General features: G+C 48.0%; 3 protein-coding genes across 6 annotated transcripts in view; 1 reads left to right on the plus strand and 2 right to left on the minus strand.

Annotated features, from left to right (window-relative positions):
- Positions 1–1032, minus strand: LOC143186010 (uncharacterized). Its single transcript, XM_076389364.1, has 2 exons — positions 940–1032; positions 1–790 (listed from the first exon to the last, which is right to left on the minus strand). The coding sequence occupies exon 2, from the start codon at positions 470–472 to the stop codon at positions 119–121; it is 354 nt and encodes a 117-aa protein (XP_076245479.1). The 5' UTR covers positions 473–790; positions 940–1032; the 3' UTR covers positions 1–118.
- The window catches only part of LOC143186004 (cytosolic carboxypeptidase 1), a 27794-nt gene continuing 2618 nt past the window's right edge, over positions 488–25663 (plus strand). The window contains exons 1-15 of one of the 3 annotated variants that reach the window (XM_076389359.1): positions 488–611; positions 1187–2012; positions 3607–3755; positions 5930–6012; positions 6508–6619; positions 6805–6947; positions 7007–7151; positions 7223–7354; positions 7419–7562; positions 7905–8076; positions 8552–8618; positions 8800–8975; positions 9101–9719; positions 10036–10545; positions 10612–10786. In XM_076389359.1, the coding sequence (XP_076245474.1) occupies positions 1912–2012; positions 3607–3755; positions 5930–6012; positions 6508–6619; positions 6805–6947; positions 7007–7151; positions 7223–7354; positions 7419–7562; positions 7905–8076; positions 8552–8618; positions 8800–8975; positions 9101–9719; positions 10036–10545; positions 10612–10786 (2728 nt within the window). In that variant the 5' untranslated portion in view covers positions 488–611; positions 1187–1911. Of the gene's footprint in view, positions 612–1186; positions 2013–3606; positions 3756–5929; positions 6013–6507; positions 6620–6804; positions 6948–7006; positions 7152–7222; positions 7355–7418; positions 7563–7904; positions 8077–8551; positions 8619–8799; positions 8976–9100; positions 9720–10035; positions 10546–10611; positions 10791–25663 lie in introns of all 3 variants that reach the window. The other 2 variants (XM_076389357.1, XM_076389358.1) reach the window with 2 other exon arrangements.
- Nw (narrow) lies at positions 11985–16717 on the minus strand. 2 transcript variants are annotated; one of them, XM_076388701.1, is made up of 4 exons: positions 16584–16717; positions 14334–14691; positions 13631–13786; positions 11985–12699 (listed from the first exon to the last, which is right to left on the minus strand). In XM_076388701.1, exons 1-4 carry the CDS (start codon positions 16627–16629, stop codon positions 11985–11987), a joined length of 1275 nt encoding a protein of 424 aa, XP_076244816.1. In that variant the 5' UTR covers positions 16630–16717. The 2 variants fall into 2 exon arrangements, with proteins under 2 accessions (XP_076244816.1, XP_076244817.1); XM_076388702.1 differs by having other exon boundaries at positions 12578–12699; positions 13624–13786.

The raw sequence follows: 25663 nt of genomic DNA on the forward strand, positions 1-25663 counted from the left end.
GCTCGTGGAAGCTCGCACGGCCACTAATCAATCCGCGGGAGCTTTCGTGTTTATCAACAAGTGCCGCATACACCTGATTCGCGTCACCCTTCCGTGACGGGTGGCGTTTGTTCGCGAGCTAGCACGTCTGCTGGTGCATCGCTGCACCCCACGACGTTCCTATCCACCGTGGATGCAGCTCAGACAACCGAGTGCGTGTCCTTGGCCAAGCACCTCCTCGTGTCGCGTGATAAACAGTGCGCGTTCCTTCCTTCGTCTCGAAGGTTACCTCCGACAGCCCAACCTCTTCTCTTTTCTCGCTTTCCCGACTTTCTTCGCGTGCGAATTTGTCGGAGCAGCGGCACTCTATTAATATCGCCACGGTGTCGTTGCACGCCGTGTTTTCGCCTTGGCTGACGCTGTTTTTCCTAGGAGCCTCGAGAGGAGGAGACCAGACTCGGTTTTTAAAGGGGATCCTTGGTCGACCATGCATTCTTCATTCGCCAATTGTTTCGTGGATTTAAGTGTGGTGGTGGATTGCGAGGAAGTTCATTGGCTTGGAGTGGAGATGCCTCGAGGAAGAGTTCTGAGTTAGGGGGAGGTTCGTCTCAAAGTGTCTTCTAAAAAACGTGGTAATCATTGAATTTATGTATGCTTCTGTCGTTATCCTATTTCGGTAGATAGTCCAAAACGAAGAAGCAAATCGACGCCAGGCGATTATTTTGTTTTCTATGAACTCTACTCCGGGACGAGTTTCACATTCTCCGACTGTGCTTTTTGCCACTCGTTCTGCTCCAAGTTTCTGCGAAATCTTGGAAACACTCAGAATTATTTTCGGTGGTCTGATCCTGACGATGCTCGGATTTATTTAAGGATCCTCGTGATCAGTACATAGATAATCGTTTTCGGAAATTTCGGTATGTCTTTTATATTTGCGGTAAATATTTCATCTGTACTCACCTGTTCGTCATAACTTACTGTCCCAGGCTGCAGTAACTAATGAGCGTTCGGGTGGCAACATAACAGCGGAACGTAGCAAAAATGCTTCCCATCTTTTGGCAGACTGATTTCGATTCCGTCATCTCGCATCTCATATAGCAAATAAACTTTCCACGTTACTACACGAATCCAGATGCACTGTTTTTGAAATAGATCCCCTGCAGTGATTTCTGTAACATCTTGCTCAGAGACAATTCCTTATTTTTAGTTTCCAAGCTTCCACTCGATCCTGGCGACGAACAGTGGCAGCTACTGCGATTTCTCTGTTGATTCAACGAGTCGATGGCCCGCGATGCGTCCTCTAGCTTCTCGAGGGTGTGCACGAGGGGGGTGGCATCGAAAATATGAGAAAAGGGGCGCGGTTTTCGGAAAGCGGCCGTCACTATAAATAGAGGCGCCTCGTGCGTGCGTGCTATGCCTTTAAACATAGTTTTGGCAGCGCGAAACGTCAAACCGCCTCGGAGTGGCAAAGCGCGTGGATCGTTCCGCGAATTCTACGAGAAACGCTGTTGAAATCCTTCCATCTCCCGTCGCCGCGACCTGGATCACATCACTGCCAGATCTTCATCAATCCTAACATGTGACATCGTGGCTGGTCAACGAGATCGTTCTCTCTTCCATTGGGGAAAGTTCGTCGACAAGTGAGAATGCATCTAAGATAAAATTCCACGATAAATCTTTCGAGAAAAAGTCGCCCGCGTGAAAGGGTGCTTTGATTTTTTTCGTCGAAGTCTAATTGAGTGTCAATTAATCGCGGGTGGTTGGTACCTGCAACGCGAAGGAACTCGTTCTCCTTCCGGGGTCGCGTCTGTCCTCTTTGACTCGTAGGAAAGGACGAGGCTCTCGAGACAGGGGACAGGGGAAAAATGAAAAGTGCTTCGGAGAAGTGTAACAAGGAAAACCAGCGGCCGATGGAGCCGAGTCAGGTGGCGGATGAGAACGCGCAGGATGACCAGGACGAAGAGTAAAAATCGCTCCACTAACAAAAACGCTCGTCCTCGCGTTTCATGCGTGTGCTCGCCGCTCTGCGTCAGGTTTTCGCTCCTCCTTTAGAACGCACCTTTCGAGCTGCTTTGCAAAATGCACATGCTTTTTTCTTTCACACGCTGCTCTGCAACTTCGCGAGGCATCCTTCGAAAGTTTCAGTTGTCGTCTATAAGAATTTTTTTAGGAATATTAAAGAGACACCTTTTAGAAGTAATGCTTGGGAAACTTAGATCCGGGAAAGTACAATTAGTCGTGTTCGCTTGGTCGTATTGACAATTGCAAAATCCATATTGGCACAAATACGCTACAATTCCGACTAAAATAAATTCTAGCTGTTGTAATCGTGAATTGCTACCGCTATTTCCACTGACTAATAATATTTATAGCCGATAAATTGTGATTGTCTAATTGTTCTCTACACAGCTTCCTGAGCGTGGACGATAGCTGAAGCTCGAAAAATGCAGGTGACTATAGACGCACTTGGACTTGTTTCCCTTGAATTTGAACTCGAATGCGAGGACTCGGAGTGATAATTAAAGAATCGTGTACTATCTTCCATTGGCTGTTTTTATCTGCATTTCTCCCCGCTGCTTTTGATGTTACTGCTTTCAAGTACCTTAATGATTAATGCGACGAACAGCCTCGGAAATTCCACATCTTTAATAAACTCCTCTCCATGGAGGTCTCGATGTTACTGCGGTTGGAGCAAGTGGTTCGAGGCGACGTGTTCTTACCCATTATCAATTAATTTGAATTTATCGTGCCTCGCCAGGACCCGCTCGAAACAGCAGATATGCGATTTGTTCGCGACGAAATTGTCGTGTTGACGATGCTAATTAAATCGCGGAGAGACAGCGGGGACGAAGTGCGAAGCTATGGAGTCTCGGTGAGGAGGAAGAATAAGAAGAGTAACTGACCACTGATGCTAATTATTAGTCGCAATAACGAGCGCTGTCAGGAACGCTTGCTCACGTGGTCCCCGCCTCTCCGGGCCGATCCACGTCGTTTATTTTCGAGCATCGCTTGTTATTCGGCCGCGTTAATTAACCTTGAGGTGGACGCGCCGCGCTTTCCAACGTTCGATTTTCATTTCCTGCGACATTGGCTAAAACCGTGACCAGCTGATCGTGAAAGGAGATTAACGCGAGTTGGCCAGCAGCCAACCGCCGGTCAATTGATCCCGTGAATGACACCGCGACGCTTCTTGCGTTTTCCTCGATGGAAAGGGAATTGTGCCTCTTGCGCCTTCTCTACCACAGACACGAAGGATTTCGTGGGCGACAAATAGGACGAAGTTGGACTCGTTTGGTTAAGTACAAGCACAGCAGTGAAGCTTTCTTTTCAACACCTATTTCGAATCGATTTTTAATTCGAATGGATTGGATCAAGCGACTACCTAATATTGGTCCGAGCATATCTAAAAGAAGTTTTTATTCTTTTTTTTAAACGAAAGGTGGTGTGTTAAAATTGTGAGAAATTTTGGTTTCCCTGCGCTTGCTGTGTGCCATTTTCCTCTTTTCGCTTAGATGTCTGGTAGCAATTGCTTCTTGTTAATTTGCCTCGCAATCCTTAACGATCGTAGGTTAAGTAACCTCAGCCTGACCGATAATTGAGCTTTCATTGTTGGGGTTTGCGGTTTAGTGGGATGTCACCGAGCACTAAAAACGCGGACGAGGCTATAAACGATGCATTGCTGGAGAAACTCCGAACCTGTGCGTCGAAGCCGCAGGAGGCTGGTGATGCTTTCAGGACCATCGCGGCCAAGATCCATGCGCGTGTTACATCCACAGGTAACCAATTTACATGCTCCTTTTAGCCACTCATGTTCATTTATCTCGAGTCAGATTTTTTCATCGACAGAAATAGATCAAGGCGAACACAATCGAAAAGATAAATTGCGTTCTCCTTCGTTCATTTTGTTTTGTTTCGAATCCTGAGCGATCGGCCAGCATAGGCCTCGAATGCGGCAGCAAAGTTTTAAACGAGTCGAAAGAGATTGGACACTTTAAGAGCAGCTCGTGCCGTTAAATCGCTATTTTTATCACGAACGTTGGCTTCTATTACATCGGTCTAATCACCAGAAACTTGCACAATGTTATTACTCGTACCAGCACCCCCTGCACGCTTCCATCTGCTCGTAAAACACACTCGACATATTTCCATCCTCCGAATTTCTACGTTTCCAGTTCCTCTCTCCATGTCGCAACCTCGAAACCCACCTAATTCGCGTCCGCACGAATTCCCTGGGTACCTCGACCTCACAGACCATTGAAAGTACACTAAAGAATGGATTCACGAGCGTGTCACGTAAACGCCCAGAACACGCGAGTGACGATAGTTCTTCATTGTGTCTTTCGAGTTAAGCTACAAATTGTGAAACTCGAATTCGGGTCACTTTCGAATACGCCAGTTTCCTCATTCTTGCAAAACTGATTTCACTGAACGCTGCTCGCGACGAAAAGCTCGAAGCATTACCACAGCTTGTAGTTGTAGTGAGATGCAGGAACGATTGAACGCCTCGTCAGATGATCCCTGATAACAGCGCTGTTTTAGCTATGCTCTCGCATGCGATGAGCTTATCTCCCACGGATAATCATCCCGTGTTTCGGTGGCGCGTAAATTTAGACTCGGTTTTGCTCGAGCTCGCCTCAGCCACGATCAACCTCTCACTCGCGATTCTCATTGAAGTCGACGGCGATGTATCGACGACGGTTCGTTGAAATGGTCCCGGGGATCGGCGAACAGGTGTGCGAGTGGCTGACCACGTTGTCCGTCACTCGTTATTTTCGAAAAGCCGGCTCGATCCCGTCGGTCGATTACATAAGGGCCTTCGGTAACGCTGATAGATCGCTTGGGCATCGTCCAAGGAAGGAGTCGAACAATACGACGTTAGATGTAGCCCAAGTGAATTGCGGTCGTGCCAATTTGATAAGAACTTTCTGTCTCGTTGGTCGATATTTCTGCATATTCAGGATGCAGTGTTATCGCACTGACTCATCGTTTTCTAGTGCAACTGGGTGTTGCAACCGACATTGGCTCTTGTATCGGGACTAATTCGCTCACTGCAACGATGTAAAGATATACATCTTTGATATTATAATTATGGGCCTAGTGTTAGTGTAACGCTAATGTTACGCGAAACAGGAGAAGCTAGTATCGTTCCTCGAGCCAAGTTTCATAAGCTCCCTTTGCATCTTGTTCAGTCTGTCTGCATCAACTAGCGTTTCGAAGACTCTTCTTCGGTCCTATATCACAGGTTAGCAGACATTGGTATGCAAGGCCCTAGACAATTATTCTCACAATCCTGTCGAGTGTCCCAAGGTAGGAAAACATTGTGCGATACCTAAATGATTGGATATTTCAGGAGGTGTTTGCAATCGATAGCTCTCTTTGGCTAGTACCTCGGCTTGATTTATCAATGTCCAGTTTTTTGTGGTTAGTGTTCGTGGCATTGGGAAGGGTTGGCCTTGTGTCAAGTTCGAAACGAGAGCCTTGTATTTTGCCAATGAACAGTGTGTTCGGTGTCGCATGGAAGGCATTGTTCCTCGCACCTGTTCGCTCGATTATTTATTACGGCAAGGATGACGTCTGGCACCAGGAAGCTACATCGGTATCGTGGGTGAACTTCGTGTTACCACCTGGTGTATTTCATTTAACAATGAATTACACTTGTCTGACTTGCTACATAACAACGATGGCCAAACTGTGGCTCTTCTAGGTACCTACTGTAGTTCCTGGGTTTTGGAAATCCTCGTAGCAATATTTTCGAAAAATAAACACCTTCACTTTCCTGCTTTGCAACCTAGTATTTTTATACTTCTGCATTTTCGAGCCATAATAAGTGATCTTAATAGCGATCATAATAGAGGGTGTTACTTTTGAATATTTTTGATAATCGAAACATAGCTCCTGTCGCGGCAGGTTTTCGAATACTAATTGAATTTCTAAGACTATTCTCTTTCAGATCGACGAATACGCGAGCGAACACTGGACAAATTATGGCGCAAGAATTCCGGGGCGATGGATATATTCATCGCGACGCTGGAGGTGGGTGGATTTTAATTAAACCTCTGTTCCATCTCGTACTGAAGCCTTTGTCGCTCCTTATCGCGATCGAGCGGTTCTATCGCGCTTGAACGACTCTTCTCGCATGCTGGGGCCGTAATTTTCGAGCGGCGTGACTGGAACCCGTAGTTTTTCCAGGCACGACCAATCGACGCTTCGTGGATCCAATTAAGCGTGCGGATAACCGTGTCACGGATTAACGTGGTGCACGAAATGGCGTGGTTAAGCCGCATCAACGCGCGGGGACGTCGTTCTCTATCTCGTCGACGGAGCTTCCTGCAGCATGCAAAACTGGGAATTCATTTGATCTATTTTCTGATAAGTAGTGCACGCATGCACCCCGAGATAATTATCCTCGTGGCATTCGCGCACGTCAACTATCTCCTGATCGTTCGAACAGTTTCGATCGCGATGATAGGATACTTTCGTGGTTCTATAAAATGGGGGAAAATTGGGAATGAAATTTGTTTGTTGCAGAACTGCAAGGATCACGTGATCAACTGCAGTATCGCTGGTATTCTACACGAGTGCATATCACCCCGTGCCTCTAAGGGGAAGATGAAAGGGAACAAAAATAAAAGTGCCACAAGTAATAGTAATTTCTAGCTTCGAACAAGTTAGTGTATCTCGGGAAACCTCAGTCGCGTAGTTCCTATAGATGCTGTATGGTGCTCCAATTGATAAGGGAGCTTGCAGCTAATATTAGATACTGACCGATTAGGTGGTAAATCAATTTTGCAATTAACTGACTCGATAATTTGTTGCACTCCACAGAATCTAGCAGCCGAATGGCAGTGATGCAGCTGATCAATTTAGGAATCACGCAAGTCCTAGTTAAGCTTTTAATTAGTCTGCAACATGCGGACACCGTCTCGAGCGAAGTCCTCACGCAGGAGGCGCTTTGGATTTTGGGCCAAGTACGATGTTTGCTTCACAATTTCGTGATACTCGAGGTCTCTAATCTAAATTATTCTAGGTGGCCCAGAGGGACCAGAAGTTCGCGACAAAAATGAAGGTGCTTAACACTATCAAAGTGTTCCACACGCTTCTGAAGCAGCATTACAACAACAGCAAGACTCTATTGCCCTTGCTGATCATCATCAAGTGTCTTGCCAGAAACTGTGAGTAATCTCGGAGCACCAGGTTTCACGTCGTCGCTGTGTAATTTATAATCTCTTCAATCTTCTTGCAGCGTACTCTCTTCAAGTGTTGGTGAAGGACGGTATAGCCAGCACCTTGGAGAAAACGCTGGTCTGCATTGGTTACACGCCGCACCTGAAACTTAGAACGCTGTTAGAGTGCTTCAAGTATTTTACGACCAGCAGTGCGTAGATAATTTAACAACATTAGCAAAAGATGTGCCTCTAATGAATTCACATTATTTCTAGAACTGTGCTGCACGAAATTCGTCAAGGTGAACATGGTATACTTGCTGATGCGAGTACTCGAGAGATGGGAGCGTTTTGATGGGCCGATCAGACTGAAAATCTGCAACTACGTCTTGATCACGTTGCAGCACCTTTGCGTCATAAGTGAGTTTACTGGCGTCGACCTTTAAGCGTTGCGAATTACGATAATATCCGGTCGGAAGTCGATCCTATAAAGGCATAGAACGTATACTTATATGTATATGACCGTTTGACACGATTCCCCCTGTTCACCCTAGAACTGTACGTATCGATTCGAGCTTTCTAATTAGTTTCTACAACCACGCTTTCGCTAATCTCAGAGAATCTAATTCCCTTTCGTAATTGCGTGTGGTCGAAAATGGCAGCAATATAAAGAAATAAATTCGTGAAATGTTACATATGTAAATTTATGTCCTCCCTATTCTCTGTGCAGCGTCATTACACGTGTCTTTCTGTCTGTTTCAGAAGCAGGGAGGAAGGCTATCAAGGCGAACAATGGCCTGCAACTACTGTACCGGTTCTGCAGTAACTGTCCTGAGGATAAAGCCTATGACTGTCTCCTGTCGCGTGTATGCGGGATAATCAATCAATGTCTGGAGAAGAGGGAGCTCCCGGTGCCTGAAATGTCCCCAGCAAGGTGAACGAAACTTCCAAGGACCCTTCGAAATGATCCAGAATTTGATCGATTCTTGCAGCGGTAGTTTATCGATAATCTAGTCTAACAGTTTAGCTAGATTAAAAACATGTACTTGAAGTGGAGCTAGAGATCGCTCTGGTTCTCCAAAGCGCTTTAACATGTTCATAGTTCTATGACGCATACGTGGTTCAAGGCAGTTTTTCCTGACGGTGATATATTCTCCTCACTAATTTTTACTTGACAGATTTAATCATTTTCTGAGACTTGGATCGTTTCCCTTTAAGTAAGAGCGAGACACTACGTTTTTGGTGGACTGTGAAGGTGTTAATCTTGTACCAAAGTAGGTCGAGTACATTCCCTGTCTCAGAACTGGATCGCTTGCGTAATGTCGCGTGTCCAGTTGAAGAACCGATCAATTGTGAATCGCAGGACGTAATCAAATGACTCTGGCTAATTCCTGTCGAACGTTTTGCAGGTTCGTGTTACCTGAAACGAGCGTCAGGCCAAATAGCGCTGAAAGTGGCAGCGACATCGACAGCCAGGTGCGTATTTTTGTCCATCGGAATGAGGTAACGCATGAAACGTAACGCCTGAAATGTTACGCAGCCGTGAAACAATGGTTCTCGAGGTGTGAGAATTTGGAGTGTTCGAAAGTGTCTCACAGACCCTGATAAACAGGTAACACCTATGGACTTTCCATTAAGTCATGAATATTTCGAGCAGGCAAACAGCGTGGCGTCTCTTGGAAGACTGTACAGCGACCTTGATTCTGGCGACGAAGAAGAAAGCCAGAATTCAAGGACAAACGACAAAACGATGCAAGCGACTGACGAAGTGGACGAGAGCAAATTCTTCGCGGGCGTTTTCACCTCTCAGAGATCCGAAGAGGATCTTCTCGAGTATGTCAACAATATTCTTAGCAGCAACTCGGCTGCATTCATTGCCAACGGCATTAGCGAAGTAAAATGACTTACCCATGTTGATTTTTGCCCCGGTAAAGTGTGCACGTCTTATAATTGCGTAGGTACAACATCTTCTTCAAGGAGTCGAGCAACTTACAGTCCCAGTTTTCCCTCTCCAAGTCGTCAACAGAGAAGCTGATCGACGTAGTTGATCCTATAGAGAAAGATAAGTTCAATTCCCGCGGTATGAAAATAGAGAAAATGAAGATGTTCCTGAAGGATGCAGTGAAAGAGAGCACAGCCAAGAATCAAGTGGAAAACGGTAGCAGGATGATCAAGATATTTGATAACATTGCCCCGAGCACCTCGGATAAAGAGGTGTACTGCGAAGTAGCCAGTAGAGTGAAGAGTGTTATCAGTTTCGTGAAGGTCGCTTACCCAGATCTGGTTGGCGGCGATGGGTTCGGGAAGGATCAGCCTCTGAACAACAAGGACAGAAAGGTCTGTCGCGCGAAGCTTCTCACGTGCGTGGAACGTGGTCTTCATGGGGGATCGCCGATGCAAGAAGTGGTGTACGATCTGGATGCTCTAGCCGCTGGTAGCGCCCTTCACGAGGGGCAAGTTTTGATAAAAAATCGCCTGTCTAATTGGGACGAGGGCAGGGCAGGGAAACGCTGCGCCGATAAACACTTGCTGTTCGAGTCCAGGTTTGAGAGCGGGAACCTGAGGAAAGCTATTCAGGTACATTTCTATGAGTGTGTTCTAATCTCCTTAGATGAGGTAAATGTCCCAATATCTGGGCGCTTAAGATGTTAAATCTCTCGACACTTAAATATGCTACGTTTTTTTATTAGATACATTAAGAATTTAAGCTTAAAGTTCAATAAAATTAATGCTAGTGCCCAGGTACCGCGACATGGTCGGCTATTAGGGCATTTACCTTACTCATTTGAAATATTCAACTACTAAGACTGTAACCGAGGCGGAAACCATACTTCCGTCAGTTTTAGTCTCGCGGTAAATTAGCATCATTTCTTTCCAATCCGCTTCCTCGCAGATAGGCCTGAGAGAGTACGATCTGATCCTGACGCCGGACGTGAACAGCGGCTCCAGGCATCAGTGGTTCTACTTCGAGGTCTCTAACATGGAGGCAAACGCGCCATACACCTTCAACATCATCAACTGCGAGAAAGCCAACTCGCAGTTCAACTTTGGCATGAAGCCCATCCTCTTCAGCGTGACCGAGGCCCAGCTGGGCAGGCCAGGTTGGATCAGGATCGGGGCTGACATCTGCTACTATCGGAACTGTTATCAGCGACCAGCAAAGGGGAAGAATTACTTCACTACTTCTTTCTCTGTCATCTTCCCTCACGCTTATGACGTCTGCTACCTGGCGTACCATTTCCCTTACACGTATAGCCAGTTGATGAGCAACATCTGGAAGTGGACTAAGATGGTCCCCTCGGACGCTTACTTCCGCGCGGAAACGCTCTGCGAGACTCTGAATGGCAATGAGAATCCCCTTTTGACCATCACGTCTTTGGAGTCTAAGAGCAACCCCATACAGGTGTGATTGGATTTTTGATAGCTTGAGCGGATTTTGTGGCTGGAAAGGTGACACTTTTGTTTCCAGAATCGCAAGGTGGTATTCTTGACCTCCAGAGTCCACCCAGGGGAAAGCAATGCCTCGTGGGTGATGCATGGCACTTTGGAGGCTCTGTTGGACAACAATCCTTACGCAGCGAGCTTGCGGGACGAGTATATTTTCAAGATTGTGCCGATGTTGAACATCGAGGGAGTGGTGAATGGTTGGTGAGTGAACCTGCATTATTACTATGATAGCTTTCTTGATGACAATAGGGATGACCTCATCTAGGGGATGAGAAGAATGGAATTGGTACTCTAAGAATGTATCCGTACCTTTATTAATATTCAATTACACAAGTTACACATTCGCGCCGTGTTTACGCAATGATATTCAAGATTCATGTCGGTGTCTTAGCGGTTAAAGAATTATTTAATGACGTCGAACTACGCGTGTGCCCGATTGTCGTACGTCCGGATGACCGAAACGTTACGCTTGATGCGTCATTCCTTCGACGGTCGTTCACCTAGCGCTCTCTCGAATCCTCAGATACCACTTGAACATCAACGATGGCCCGATTAAACTCATCAATCGATCGAATCGACCGTCTTCAACGTTTAAATCGATACGGGAGCGGGGCCAAGTCAGCCGCGAAACGTTTCATCTTGCAGACGTACGACTAATAAACTAAGATGATTACTTCGATGCGTATGGAGATTCGTGGCGCTGGCGGACTCCCAACCCTACACCAGTAATGATTCCGTTAGCCTTACTAATGATAAAGAGTCCCTCCCGTACCGTGTCCTCTCTTCTACCTTAATGCCTGAGATCCCACGCAGACGAGTCCTCACGTTCGTGTTATTATCTACGAGCTAATAGCGTTAATGATAGATGTTCCTGACAGAAGGCGGCTAAGAATAGATGAATCGAGCGCGATCGATTGCGACGCGGATGCGCTATGTCCGCCAGTGCCACAGGTGTGCGATTAAGGGTCGAATCGAATGGTGAAGTGAATGCCCTTGCGAGAACGTCGCCGGAGGTCGTCGAAAATCGTCGACAGGAGGAAACCACTTGATCCAAATTCTGTCTTACCTTCTCTATTTTCAAATTCAATTTCAAATCGACCAAAACCGAATCAATTTTCGAATGGTCCTTTTAACGAGTCTCCTTTCCGCCAATCGAGAGTCTCGACGACCGACACGGCGAGCAAGTTCGACGAGCACTACCGCGAATCCCTTAAATCAGAACGAATGATGAACGATGATGTCGCGAACGAGCCCGCCTCGCGCTTGTGGCGGGTTCCCTCGCGCGGTGTCACGATATACACATAGTAACGTACATAATACATCTAGACTCCTCGAGAATCTCCCCTTTCCTTCACTTATCAACGAATAACGCGACGATGCCTAAAGGGTAAAGCGTTACTTGGACGGAGGATCTAATACTTTGCCGTTGGTGCGCACTTTTATGTTGTACCTGTAGGCCGGTTCCGCCTCTGGCAGGATCGTGCTGCTGTCGTCGTCCTGATCCTTCATCATCGACGACTCGCCCGCCTCTGGTTGGTCGTTCATGAAGTAGTCCTGGTACACGCTGTCGTAAGGTCCAACCGTGTGAGCGTCTTCTAGGCCGTTGTTAGGCGACTCGGTCTCCGCTGGGACTTCGTAGTCCTGCGACTCTCTGTGCTCGACCTTCATGTCGGAGGTGGAGCGAAGGGAGGATCGATGGATCTGTCGAGTCTGCAGGCCCTCGAACACGTTGTCTTTTCTGGCCTGCGGCGCTGGACTGTCGGTGAAGAGGCTGGTGATGTCTGGAAGGTGGTCGGGCCTCGTGTTGTCCAGGCTCGACGTTGCCTCGTGGTCCTCGATGACAGTGGGCAAGGACGTCGACGCTGGTAGCGATGGTTGCTGCTTGTCAGACGCGGGAACGGCCGTGGTAATCAGCCTGCTGACGACCGGGTCTTCAGGTAATTTCTCGTTCACGGAGCTCTCTTCCTCTTCGGGTGTTGCCTTCTCCTCGATGTTGTCGCTGCTCTCCTGTTTCTCGTCGATGCTCTGGTTGACGTTGCTTTCCTCGTGGTCGTCGATCGGGTCGTCGCTGGCTGGCGCCGTGGTGGTTGTTATATAGGGTCTGCGATTTCTGGAAATTCGTGGGGGGTTTCAAGGGGGACGTTGCGTGGTCGAGATCTATGCCATGGAGAACTGTTTGTGGATTTATTAAGGGCTGAAGAGATTCAGAAAGGTGATCGTTTTCTGGGTATTAGTGGTGTTAGTTGCTGGTGAAACTGGAAGCATTATTAGCGAGGAAAAAGTTTGGAGCACTACTAGTAATATATTCAGTTAATACTAATGTGCTATGTGACTATTTAAAGTGCTTAAGTGGAATTAAGTTGCGAGGTCCAGTAGTGTCCACACTTCTTCACACGCGCGTGTGTTCGTGTGGTGTGTCGACTGTCTGTGAGAAGCGAGAGAAGGCGTTAATTATTATTAAGCTGCATTAGATTATTGTATCCTCGTCTTAAGATCCCTTATAGTAAGCGATTATCTTTACTTTCCCATGTACCATCTATTTTACTTTCTTATCCAGTTTATATTACTCCTTTAACCGATACCATCCGTTTCATTAATTCGCATAATCGCACGGAGAAAAAAACTGCTCACTGTCTATAAACTGCTGGTCATCTTCTTTGATTATCGGATTAATTAATTTAGGAGACAAAGAAGTCTTATTCTTTATTACTGTGCGCTTAATGAGACGCTCGGAACTATAATTTACATACGATGCTGTTTCATAAAACTCCCCTGGAGCTGTAAAAATCTCCTTCACATGTACAAACTCATAAACGCGTGTAGGGCTTCAGAAGCATCGCCAATTATCGTGTAGGGATTCAGCCTATCTTATCGTTTCCTGACCGTTTCGAATTTTTTTCCTCCGTGCGCCATCGAGATTCACCTTGGTACATGTCGGTATTCTCCGACACAGTCTCTATCGGTATATACTTCTCTCTCTCTCCCCCTCACTCTCTCGGCGGTTTCGTGTATTTTGTGCCAAGTATTATCTCACCTCTTACCCCTGAGTCGCAGAGACTGGAATGCTGCCGTAGTTGTAGTAGTAGCATCTTGTTTGCTCGCAGATGAAGTCCTTAACCAGGGTGCAGTCTGCCGCCTCCCAGGCTAGCGTGGGCGCAACCATCGCGACGCATCCGTCCGCGCTGCCGCTGTCGCCGCTGGAATTAAACGAGTTCCGGATCAGAATTTCAATCGACTTGACTCCAGTCGTTTACCGATTCGCTGCACGCGTTTCCGGGTGCTGACCGCGGAAGGGACCCTCGATAATTATCGTTCCTGACACTGAGTCGATCCTCGAGGGCTATTGTTTCCTTGGGCAAGGTAGAGGACAAGGATTGACTCTACTTCTCTTTAGACACGTCATGAGCTTCCGGTTTTGAGGAGATTCTTGCTCTTGCACTTGTGGCCTTCGTGCAAACTTATTTTTTTTGATATGAGATATTATGTAATTCTTAGGAACTGTGGTTCATGATCCAATTTTTGGAAACCCAAGGGAACCATAGCACGATAGGTTCAATTAAGTACAGTGTCTATAGTCTTGTGACAAAGTGGGATAATATTAGGATATACCTTAACTATACCTTAACGTCAGTCAGCAGTGAGCTTACATCAAGAAAAGACTGTATATCGAAGAGTGATCCCATGGAAAGGGGGTGAGGGGATTCATCATCGATGGAGATTGTAATGCTTGAATTCAAATATTACCTTTCGCGCGCTACTCGTTGAGGTTCAGTGCCGGGTGGAACGTCAGCGGGTCTATTGCCAGGTCGCCTCAACATGTAGTCGAAGGTGGCGTTGAAGGGGAGACCCGTGCTCATCCAGAGGAACATGTCCGTGCCCAACTTGTTGCCCGATGTCCAGAAATCGTACTTGACGTAGCCAGCGTTCTTCAAGTACTGCGTCATCGTGTCGGCTTTTTCCTTTGTCTCGAAAGAGGCCAATTGGAGACCCAGGGAACGACAGTATTGATAGGCCAGGAAGTAGTTCAGTTCAGGACTGTACGGGTTCATCCTTGACACGAAGTACTGCACGCCGTCTAGCTGGATCGTTGTGATCCTTTGAGCTGCAAATTCGTATCAATTACGATTCATTCTTCGAAATATTCAAATTCAGTTCCCCGCGAAATTGGAGCACCCGATGGTACCTATCGAATGGAATTCATTTGTATGCTTTCAGAATTAATATATTCAAGTATGCCTGCCATTACTGTGCATTAAATATGTCTACAGTGTAGCACAGGTATACGCCACAGGTGTTTCTTCGATTCTTCTATCACAATGCAGTCGTATGTCATAAGCCTCCAACAAGGTTGACAAACGGAATAAAGAAATTCCTTTCTTGCTCCCATATTATCTCATCGAGGCACGTTTCTGCCATTGACTTCCGACCACACCACAAATGGCAGCCCCAGACGCGGGAAAAATCATCCCGTGAATTTTAATCTACCCCGTGTCCCATTTTAGTATCGCTGCCAGGACCGTTACACCTGGCGAGGCTCTATGAATCTATGAATAAATATTTTATTTTTATCCACAATGCACGCTACGTTTACCAACTTTTCTCCCGCTACCTTTCGCTTATCAGGTTCCACCAAGTTACAATATAGTAATAGAGTTAATCCGCACATCCGACAGTGTCGAGCTGAACGCGTGCGCAGCTCTGGACCATTCCCTAACGCGATTTTAATTTACCTCCGCTCGCGTACACTCCACTGACGCCGCTCGTTTTAATCAGCCTCACATTGACTCTGTACTTTATGCGAAGCGTCGTGTTCGCACGACACACCGCGCGAGTTCATTGAACTTGTACGGCTGTTTGGTTAACTGTGCTTATGAATTATGACCCGCTTAGACCGTCGAACAGCCTTCGGACGAGCCTGCCTATTAATTTCAGGCTCGCTATATAAAAATGACCTCGAGGTTTGTCTGAAATTTATGCGGGAACCGAGCCCCAGCCTCTAGAACGTTCCCGCGCGGTCACGCTCGTTGAATCGTCCATTCAATTTCCTGCTGGAAGAAGAAGACAGAGGGAACTCGAAAGGGAAAGACTCGCGATCCTCGAGTCGCGATTAAACGAAAGGGAGACAATTAAATCCGCGGGTACGAAGATCGAGTGCGACGGGGTACGAAAATAAATGGCTCGAGACGCTTTGAGGAAGTCGCGTGAAGAAATAAAATCACGCTGAGAAGTCGAGGGGTGCACGTGATGTAAAACTGTTCTGCATGGAGGAGCCGACGGCGGCGCAGGTGGTGGTAAACGACCTGAAGACCTTGAGACGTCTGGCAGTGTTCTGGCGAGAGACGTCCGCTAGACTTTCGGTTGTCGTTTCAATTATCGCAATAGTCGATTAAGGATTAGCTGGCTGAATACTTGGTAGCAGAATCAGATAGAAAATGCTCGACTCATCGATGAAATAAAAGACAGAGGGAGTGAATAGAGGTACTCGAGGCAAGAAAGCCTTTCGACGTAGTGTAAATAATATATACGAGGGAAGGATCGAGAATGACGACCGAACGATCTTGAAGTCGCGTGCGTGATCAGCGACCGCGCGTTTGCTCTTCAGACTTTGAATGCACCGGACGTCTGGGCCGGCGTTTAGTCAGGGAAATAAGAGGAGTGAACGTCGTCGAACAAAGAGGCTTCAGACTACGTGGAAAGCATGGGTGTAGACACAGTCCAAGAATCACCATGAAATCCTCCAGAGTAGAATTCTCTTCGGCAGAGACCTAAGAGACTGGCTAAACTAATTACTCCCCCTAAACTAATTGCCGATAGGTTGTCCATACGATCTTCTACATGTCTAACAATTAATTCGGTTCTCCATTGGTCCTCTTGGACAAGAAACTCTGTACCAAAGGAACCAGTAACAACCAGGAATTTCGCATCAAAGCAGGAGTCCAATATCTATTTCGCGAAAGAGCCAAAAGCTATTATCCCGGTTTATTGGGTACTAACCTGAGGCGAAGGCCGCGGCGGCGAGCAGCAGCAGAACGATCTTCATGTTGCCGTCGTGTCGATTAATCGATCAAGCAGCCGTTTCCGTTTCCGACTCTCTCGGAATACACCGGATGTTAGTGTTAGGGTCGCGTTCTCGGACTGGCCTCGCGCTGCGCCGTGGGCCCCCTTAAGAGTCTTCTGCCCGGATCCCAGAGGAGGGGGTCGTTGAAGATGATTCACTGGCTAACCTAGAGCAGGACAAGCGTGCCCACGAAGGGACGCGGGCACGAGCGGGACAGCGAGACGTCGACGGGGGATACGAACCGATCCGAAATGTAATCGACTTGGGCCGTGCAAAAAACCTGCAAGGTGACAGGGTCGCAAAAAAAAGGAGCGACAATAGACGTCGTCGCCTGAGGGTTAGAAAGAACGATGCAGTGCGTTCGTTGACACGCTGGACGCTTGAACTTTGCTCTGCCAGAATTTTTCGGTCGACGAATTTCTAAGGAGATAAAGTCCAAACATGGAGGAAAGGTTCGGCGAAGCCTTTCAGGTCAAATGGGTGAGCAAAGTTTCTTTTATTTCTTCTTTTTTCGAGGGGGAATAATTTGCGGCTCGCGTGGAATACGTATAAAGGACCCTTGTTGAGGCAAGATCGAAGTCAGTACTCTAGGGGCGTACCGAGAAGAATGCCTCGGTGCTCGGTGTGTTTTGAGAACGAAGCGCGAAGCTGTTCTCGAGAGAGCACGAAGATCGCTTGTTGGTGGTGCCACGGGTTCCAATCTATTTGGAGTGGCGGTGTACGCTATTAATAACGTTCTCCCGTCATTTAGTTTGTTTTACGTATGGACGTTGCAGTCGATGGAATTTCGCTTGGCCGTCTCTCCCTCGCGGTCTTCATCGTCCTGAATGGAATTGTATCGACGGCGTGGCGCAAAAAGACGGCGACCTCAAGGTAGACTTCATTGCTGAGCGTGCCTGGCGAGCGGCGCACTCTATCCCTCAAAATCTCTGTTTCCCATCGTAAACGATGTCGTCAGTTGGCAATTAACGATGTTATCTGCTATGTTGTCGTAGCTGGACGTAAATTGCCGCTTAAACGATCCTGTGGAAATCAATATAGAAGATTTTTCCGGAGAATATTGTACTGTCTGTTATAGATTTTATATCGTTTTCTCCATCTTCATCGCGATTGCAGTTCCCTGATTTCTAGAAATTTTCTCGGAAGGCCTCGGCCAATTTACTCCAGCGTGTGACACCGCGCTGAAGCACGACGTTGTAAATCCCCTGGGCTGGCGTTAATTACTCAAAGAAGCTGGCACGGTTGCCATCGTCGAGCATTACGAGGCATCAGACGCGCACTCGATATATTGCTCGGTGGTCGAAGTGACGGTGGAATCTCCATGAAAGTCGGTACATTCGTGCTGGAGGTTTGAACCGGTTCCCTTGTTAAGCCTTTGGCGCCGTCTATTCTTATTCCTCGGTCTTTCCGTGCTTAGTTTTTTCTGCTCCGCCACCGAGGCGGCTCCCATTAACAGAGGTATCTTCGACGTTCGAAAAACCTATAATCATTTTACAATCGTTTAAATATATCCAGGCGATTTTTACCACCGTTTAATGCGCGCCTATATTCCATAGGCTTCCATTTAAAGCGTCCACGGTTGGCACAGCGCTAATTATCCGAATACCCTCGAGCTAGAGTGCCTATTATGATACCGCGCGCAGATACGCGAAATCTCAGTGCTCCGAACAATGATTTTCATCTTAATGCGATGCTCGGTATTGGCACCTTTCGTACAGCGAGCGGATAAGATTCCATCTTGGCGTCTTCGTTGTGGGTCCCCTCTGGGTCCGTATCGACAGCGCAGCCCGCAAAAAGGCTCGTTGTCTCAAGGTAGGCTTCATTTCTGACCGCGTCCCTTCTCGCTCCAGAGATCACTTGCTCCTGGAATACGTCCGCCGCGGTCGACTTTTCTCGACTGCTCAAACGATCTTACGGCTCGCCCCCCTCGAGTTGCCTCGGTTACGATACAGCAACCGGTACCCTGCAGCCCAGAGAAGAGGATCCAGTGGCTGTCTTCTTCTTCCTTCAAGCTCATCGATCTCGTGTCCGATCGATTCGATATCCTGTATCCAGCGATCATATGCGACGCGTTATTTCTGTTACGCGGTGTGCGAGAGGAACGGCAAAAAGGACCTCGCGTGACATCCGAGATCCACCACGTCTCTCGATCGGCCTTCCTTTTCGTCTTCACGCAGGCCGCGGTTTCGAGGGGATGCACGGCGATTTTCCCGTATGGAACATGCTCGAGTCATATCGATCTATTTAAAGTGCTGGGATAACTGGGCGGGACAGGTTCGAGGAGCGGAATCGTCGAGGGTCCCGTGCTCTATCAACGCGCAGGGTACCAAAGTGCCCCGCCGATCGTAAATAGAAATGAATAATTGCCTGAAGAAGCAACAAGTTGCAAGAATTTATATAGAGGCTTTTAGTACGCTTGTCATTTTATTCCACTTCTTTTCTCCGATTGCACGCGTTTCAGTTCTATCTTTAGTCCACATTATGGCACCCGGTGGCGGTTGCGTCGATCCACCGGAGATATTTTATGTAAACGCCCCATTGGTAGGCCTGTCGTTCAGCCTTTCCATTAGGAATTTTACTATTATGACGAAGTATCATTCTTATGCTGGAATTCCTCTCGCTCGTTTTATATCGCCTCGCCTCGCCCCTTCTCCTGGCTACGAATTTACTACGGCAGACGTTGGTTCGTTAACAAACACGATCCACTTATCCGTTTCGTCGCGACGAGGAGCAAAAAGAAAATCGTGTCTCGAATCTAGTATGTTCCGAGCGGCGGGCTGGTTGCGTGGGTCACGTTTTGCTGGTACCTTGGCGCAGGTCAGTTTAGCAGGTCGAGATTCCCAGCGACGCATTCCCATGGGAATGCAGCCGGAGCGCACTCGAGTGCACTTAGGTCCGGCAATGCCTACGGGGGTCTGTTCGTGGCCATATATCGGCGGGCGAACCGAAAGCAGAAGCTCGATCCTGGATAAACAAGCGATCCTCCACCGCCTTCCTCCTCTTCTTCTTCCTCTCCTTCTTCCTCTCCCTGTTCCTCGCCCGGCCCTCCCGTTTTCCCCCTTGCTCTTCTTCGCACGGAACGAGACGCTAGAAACAACTTCTCACAGCCGAGCGAAGGGACTTGGTCCTTTTTTGCCAAAACAAAAGCGAAGAAATGGAGGCTCGCAGGCAACGCTGCTGGACGAAGGAGAAGAAGGAGAGGATAAGGAGGAGGTGCTGGCGGACGAAGGCGAAGCAACAGAGGAGAGGATGCTACGGGAGGATTCTCGAGGTCTATTTCAGGCCCTGCCAGCAATCGCTATGTAAGGCCCCGTGTTCTTTCTGTCTTTCTCCCTACTCCCCGGGGAACGGTCCCTCTGTTCTTCTTCGCGCATCGTCGTCCCTTTTCCTCCGACCGTTTCCCCTCTCGTTCGTTCCCCGAGCACCAAGCGAACTCGGCTTTAGCCCGCGAACAGCCTCGCCGAGACGATCGGAGGAGCCATACTGCCCCGAAGGCTTCGACGCCGTCCACTCTTCCATTTTGATACTCCTAGGACAGTGATCCTCATGCCTTGCCTCTCCTCTGCGCTCATCCTCGATCGATGCGCGTACCTCTGTACCATACCTTCCCTCCTGCCGATCGCACGATATCGCGTTTCGCGTCAGAAGTTCAGTTTCGCCTACCCTGAACGCACCGCTGCTCGCGACTCGACATTCTTCCCCATGGGCCACGCTGTTGGCGATACGCTGACAAGAATTACAGTCGGTCCTTTGCAACGACCGATTTACGGACACAGGGAACGTGGACAGGGCTATATGATCCCGCGATTATTTATAGGATATCCAGGATTCTGTGGCTTTCCTAGAGACTCCAATTAAACGAGCCGCGCAGAGGTGGTCGAGCGACTTCGGTCTGCAGCTTCACACGAACGACCTTGCGTGATTCTCTGATTCACTCTTCGGGACCATAACTCAGCCAGCGGGACAGTCCATCGACTGAGTCCTCTTTCGCGATGGAAAGAGCCAGTGACTCTCAGGTGTACCTCGAGGATCGACGAGCATTGTTAGGGCCCGCCAGAGGCTCGATAAAATCAAGATTTTCAATAAAGTCTGTCATGCTGCGTTTACTACTCCTCGCGAGAAGAGGCTCTCAGCGCTAGGGGATAAAGAAAGTGAAAACGCAGCGACCAGCATTCAGCTCTCGATTGCTCGTTTTGCAGGGAGGGCTGAGAACATAACCGCGTGACCGAGGTCTTTTCTCTCTCGCGGAGCTCATCGATTACATACCCACGCCTTGTTATGCACGCGCTGGCCACATTCATATATTTAGACAGGCTTCTTTTCTTGCGATTTAATGCGATTATACGAGCCCAAGGGTGGATGAGAGCATGCCTCCTGCCCACAGGGGAGGGACACGTAATCCCGATGCGTTCGCTAAATCATCGTCGCAGGTCCTTCTTCCTTCTCTCTATTTCTTCGCGGAGAATACGAAACGCAACGCCTGGTATCCACCAAGTGCACGTGATCGCTTGCAGAATGCAGAAATGGATGATAATAATAGCCGTGGCCGCGTACGATCATTAAATGCGGCTCTCGTTGCCCACCGTTTTACTTGGGCCCCCTGTTCTTGCCTCGAGTGAGCAACGGAGTGACCTAGAACCTGAAATCGCGAACCTCTGGTTCTGCTTGCGGTTACAGGGTCGAAACGCGAGCCAGGCACTCGTTTTAATATATAATTCAGGGGGGAGGGCTTTTGTGGTTAGATTTATAACCCTTTCAGAAATTCTAGACGGATTTTTTTTATGGGTCAGCCTTAGGGGGGTTCCCCCTTTGGTGTGATAAACAATTAAGGCTCGCTTGAAAATCATAAACTTCATCGTGGATCGGAGGAAGAATACCAGAATTAACGCTTCATTTATATTCTTGGACTTTGGGCTTCGTGATTTACGTCGTCCAAGCTTGGAGATAGGTGGGAAGAAATCGAGGAGGACGGTTCAAAGTTCACAGGGCTGATGCTTTCAATCTTGCACATATATTCGTACTTTTTATTTCTTCAGAACGTTTGAGGGATCCCTGCCTCTTATTTTAGGAATTGAAACGTTGAATAGAGCTAATCAATAGCCATAGCTCACGTCCTAGTTTTGGAGAACTATCAATTTGCCCGATCTGACCCTGTCAAACACTCGCTTCGTTAGGACTCCTTTAACACTCTTTTTAATCCCTTTTTCAGACCCAGTTCCACTCGGTTCGCCTTTTTCTCAGCTCCTCGGGTCTTACATAGTTTCTCGGTATCGCGTGCTGTTGGCTAGGAGCATTCCAGGGAACTATGCCCACAGCGCGGTCAGACGGTCAGGCCTCTAAATTAAATCTCGATTCGGATAGGCGCGAAATCTATTCCCGAGTCGCGGAGGGACATTTTGTTTAGCGGTAGAATCGCAAATTACATCTCACGATTTATTCGTCTGCCTTCCCCCCATATATTCCCCACCATCGATTCGAAAGTATTGCCTAAACAGCCACGAATCAAGTACAATTCGTTCTCGGTGGCGGAGCAGGGATGACATCAGCAGGAAATTACCGATCGTTCACCTATCAATCTTCTACCTCGAGTTCATGGTTTTCGGGAATAGCGACTACCGTTACTTGCTCTTTCTTACCGCACATTTTTTCACGAAATCTGAGCTCTGCTCGAACTTCAAGACAATACAGCCCACAGCGAGCGCCGAAGATCTGACAAAAACATCTGTATCCAAGAAGACGCTGAAGCCACACCGGAAACCTGAATTTATTTTCTGTCTCCCAGAGTACATCGAACTCGGAGGATCAACACAAGTCGTCGTTTTTCTTGCGCCATCGTTTCCTTTCCGCTGAATGCATCCTTCCTCCGCGAAGGAAACCTCTCTCGGTTTTTTGTCAATTCCGCAGAAAACGTTTCTCTGCACGTCCATCGGCGGCTGTCAGATATCGATCGCTATCCAATAGGCAGGCTCGGAGGCACGGTCGCCGGGGGATGACAGAAGGAGCCAGCAGCCCTTTCTCTCCGTAGCAAAAAAGGGCCGAGGCCTTGGCTCCTTGGTGGAATGCAAATCGTGGACTGGTCACGAGTATTCTAATGCGCGGTTAGCCCTTTAGCTGGCCCAGGATCCAGAACGAATGTCACTCGGGCCCTTCCTATCTGCTGACGCTATAAAGATACTCCGCGTGCTCCCTGTTCCCGTGTTTCTGCTGCCGCGCCAAACGACGTATGGAGTTTAAACCAGCTCCCAATAGCAGCACGAGAGACATTTGAGATAACGGAGAGGGAGCTACAAGAAGGTGCATCGGGGTAATTTGCACGTTTAAAAGACGATATATCGCGACAAATTTAGCGCTCGCGACGACTCCTGCAGCACCGTGCATTCCTGTCCTTCTGGCTACCGACTCGCTAAGTATTTCGAGGAAGCTTGCCTGGCTCCAGGTGTCCGACATCCGCGGAGGAAAGTTCTAGATGGCATTTCTGCGTGAAATATATCGAGCTGCGCGCACTTAATGCAGTTAAATCCTCGAAACTTATGGATACCATTAGATAGGGAGGTCTAAGTGTTTCGGGTACTCCAAGAAAATAGCCAACAGCAGGAATTGCGATTTCATGGCGTACTCGATAGCAGTCACACTCGGTTACGGTCATATTTCAGAGTCGCGCAGGAAATAGATTTCTTGCCCTGGTCTCCAGAGGGGGAAAAGAAGGGTTTCGCGGAGTGGCTGCACGATCGAACCCCAGGATAACCTCTGAGGAAATTCCGCGAGGCGAGAAGAGATGGAACAAAAGATAGGGCCTGAACGGGGCTGGTCGGTAGTAAAGTTCACGGAAGAAATGCGTGATACGTGGAAGACGATTGTGAAGAAGCCACAGCTCCTATCCTGCCTCCGAGGATTTCGCTTTACGAGTGCAAGAACCAAGGATTTTTCACCCTGGTCTATTTCTTCCCAGAACTTCTGACGACGTCATGTTTTTTTCTGAAACGACGTAATCGCGCCAGAGACTCGAAGATAAACGAGACTAAAATTCTAGGCGCAAGAAGCCAGCTAAGAGTTATGAGTGTGTAACGGGAATAATGATTGACTAAATCTTTATGTCGTGTTTACTTAAGAAATAATTTATCTTAAAAATTCATATCTTGCGCGGTTTCCGGGTCTGTATTTCGTAAACGCTGATATCAGAGAGTAAAGACATTCCATCCTATTCAAACTGAAATTTCAATCTGAACGTCGAAGGTTCGAGCGATCTCCTGAATACTCAGGGCACTCGCAATCACCGAAGAATTCCCTCGAATCGCGCGCTTTCCGATTCCCCTTTCGTGGAACGATAATCGCTGGCTGTCGAGAGTGAAACCAGGAGAGCTCCGGCCACTTTCGATGCAGTCCGCAGCTGCATTCTGGTAGCACAGTAGCAACCTGCTGTTCTCTTGGAGAACGAGGATCGCGAAGGGCCTAGGGAACCACGAGAATGACAATGAAGCTGGGAACGAAGGTAGTTCCGCGTGATTTACGGCCGATTGAATTATAACGATAAATCGCTCGATCGGGGACTCGTTAATCGCGATCCAACGAGTGGTCAAGTAATTCACGAGGATTTTGATGATCCCAGTACGAGGCGAATGGCGGTGCCTTTGAAAAGATCGCGGAGAGAGCCCGAGAGACGAGCGGTCGGTTAAGTGTAATTTGTACAGGCTCTCCCAGGAGGTGAGAGAAGTTCGCGGTCAAGGCTCCTCCGTTCAAGTCATTGACATCGCTCGCAGGCACGAACAGACTGATGTTGCCCATTACATCGGCCGGCTAATAAAACGGCCGAGAGGTTTCTTCTACAATCGCTTCATTGTCGCTCGCGTGTGCTCGCGGTGCTACCCTTTCCCCTCTCTCTTGTATTCAATTTCTTTGCCCGAACGTTTACTTGCTACAATCTATTATAATCGTATTTATTCTGTCTCGCAGTATACACACGGTCCCTCTTAAATTAAGATCCTGAGGCGCCGAGTTCCGCGCGGCTGAAACGTAGAAATAGAATGAAAAGGAAAAATCAGCTTTTCAATCTGCCACGCTGGTGTAACCTCTTGATGGCGTTACCAGCAGGACAAGCACGTTCGTCAGCCCCGCGATGATTTCATTTTAATACGCCCCTCGTGGAAGTGCTTCTCTCCCAGCGCTCTTTTTATTCAGATCCTCTTCCCGCCGGACGAAATCTATTATCCTCGATGACTCTTGTTTCTTGGCGGTTTCTGCGAATGTCCGGCCGGTTCGGTGAACGTCCGCGACGAGGGAACATTTCTACGCGTACATCATCCGCAGGTGCAGCGTCACCGACCGACCATTATTCTTATTATTCCCCGCCATCTGCCGCGACACCGAGATATCGATCGTTACGCTGCGCTATCTTGGCGTGTCACGCGCGCCTGGACTACCTTAAACACCGGAAGCGATTACGAGGCGTCAAATCGCTAATGTTTGTATTACGTGGCCGACGTCCCGATCGGAAGGAGCGATCGCCGATTCCTGTCCGCGAGTACGCGTGTAACGATTCTTAATCTCCTGGTGTGAGCGACTTCTTGTCCTTCCGCCTCTGCTAATGATTATTTTTATCCCAGGCCGTTAGCCTTGCGGCCATACTTTGCCTTCTTCATTAATTTTTTAGGGTCTGGAATTATCAATTACGAGTGTATCCATAAAAGACTTTAATTAGCAGTTTTTTACGATTTTAATATTGAATTTCTGATGAAGTTTCCTAGGGTATATCCAGGGACCATAATATCCTCTGTAATTACTGGAGACGTTTCGACGGTTCTAGCAAAATCGATAGGAATAGTTAGTATTCCAAGTAACAGGCATGTACATCTTAGAACAATGTCAAGACGACAGGTAGAAACGAGGCGGCAGTCGACATTGCCAGGGGTCCACGGTGCCCCACCATTAACTATGCACGACGCGGAGGCGTCACTTCCTCCGAGCCGACTTCCGGCCGCCGGAAACGTCCTTCCAACCGCGGCTGAATCCTTAAATGAAG

The sequence above is a fragment of the Calliopsis andreniformis genome, chromosome 12 (genome assembly GCF_051401765.1).
Source record: "Calliopsis andreniformis isolate RMS-2024a chromosome 12, iyCalAndr_principal, whole genome shotgun sequence".
NCBI classification, from domain to species: domain Eukaryota; kingdom Metazoa; phylum Arthropoda; class Insecta; order Hymenoptera; family Andrenidae; genus Calliopsis; species Calliopsis andreniformis.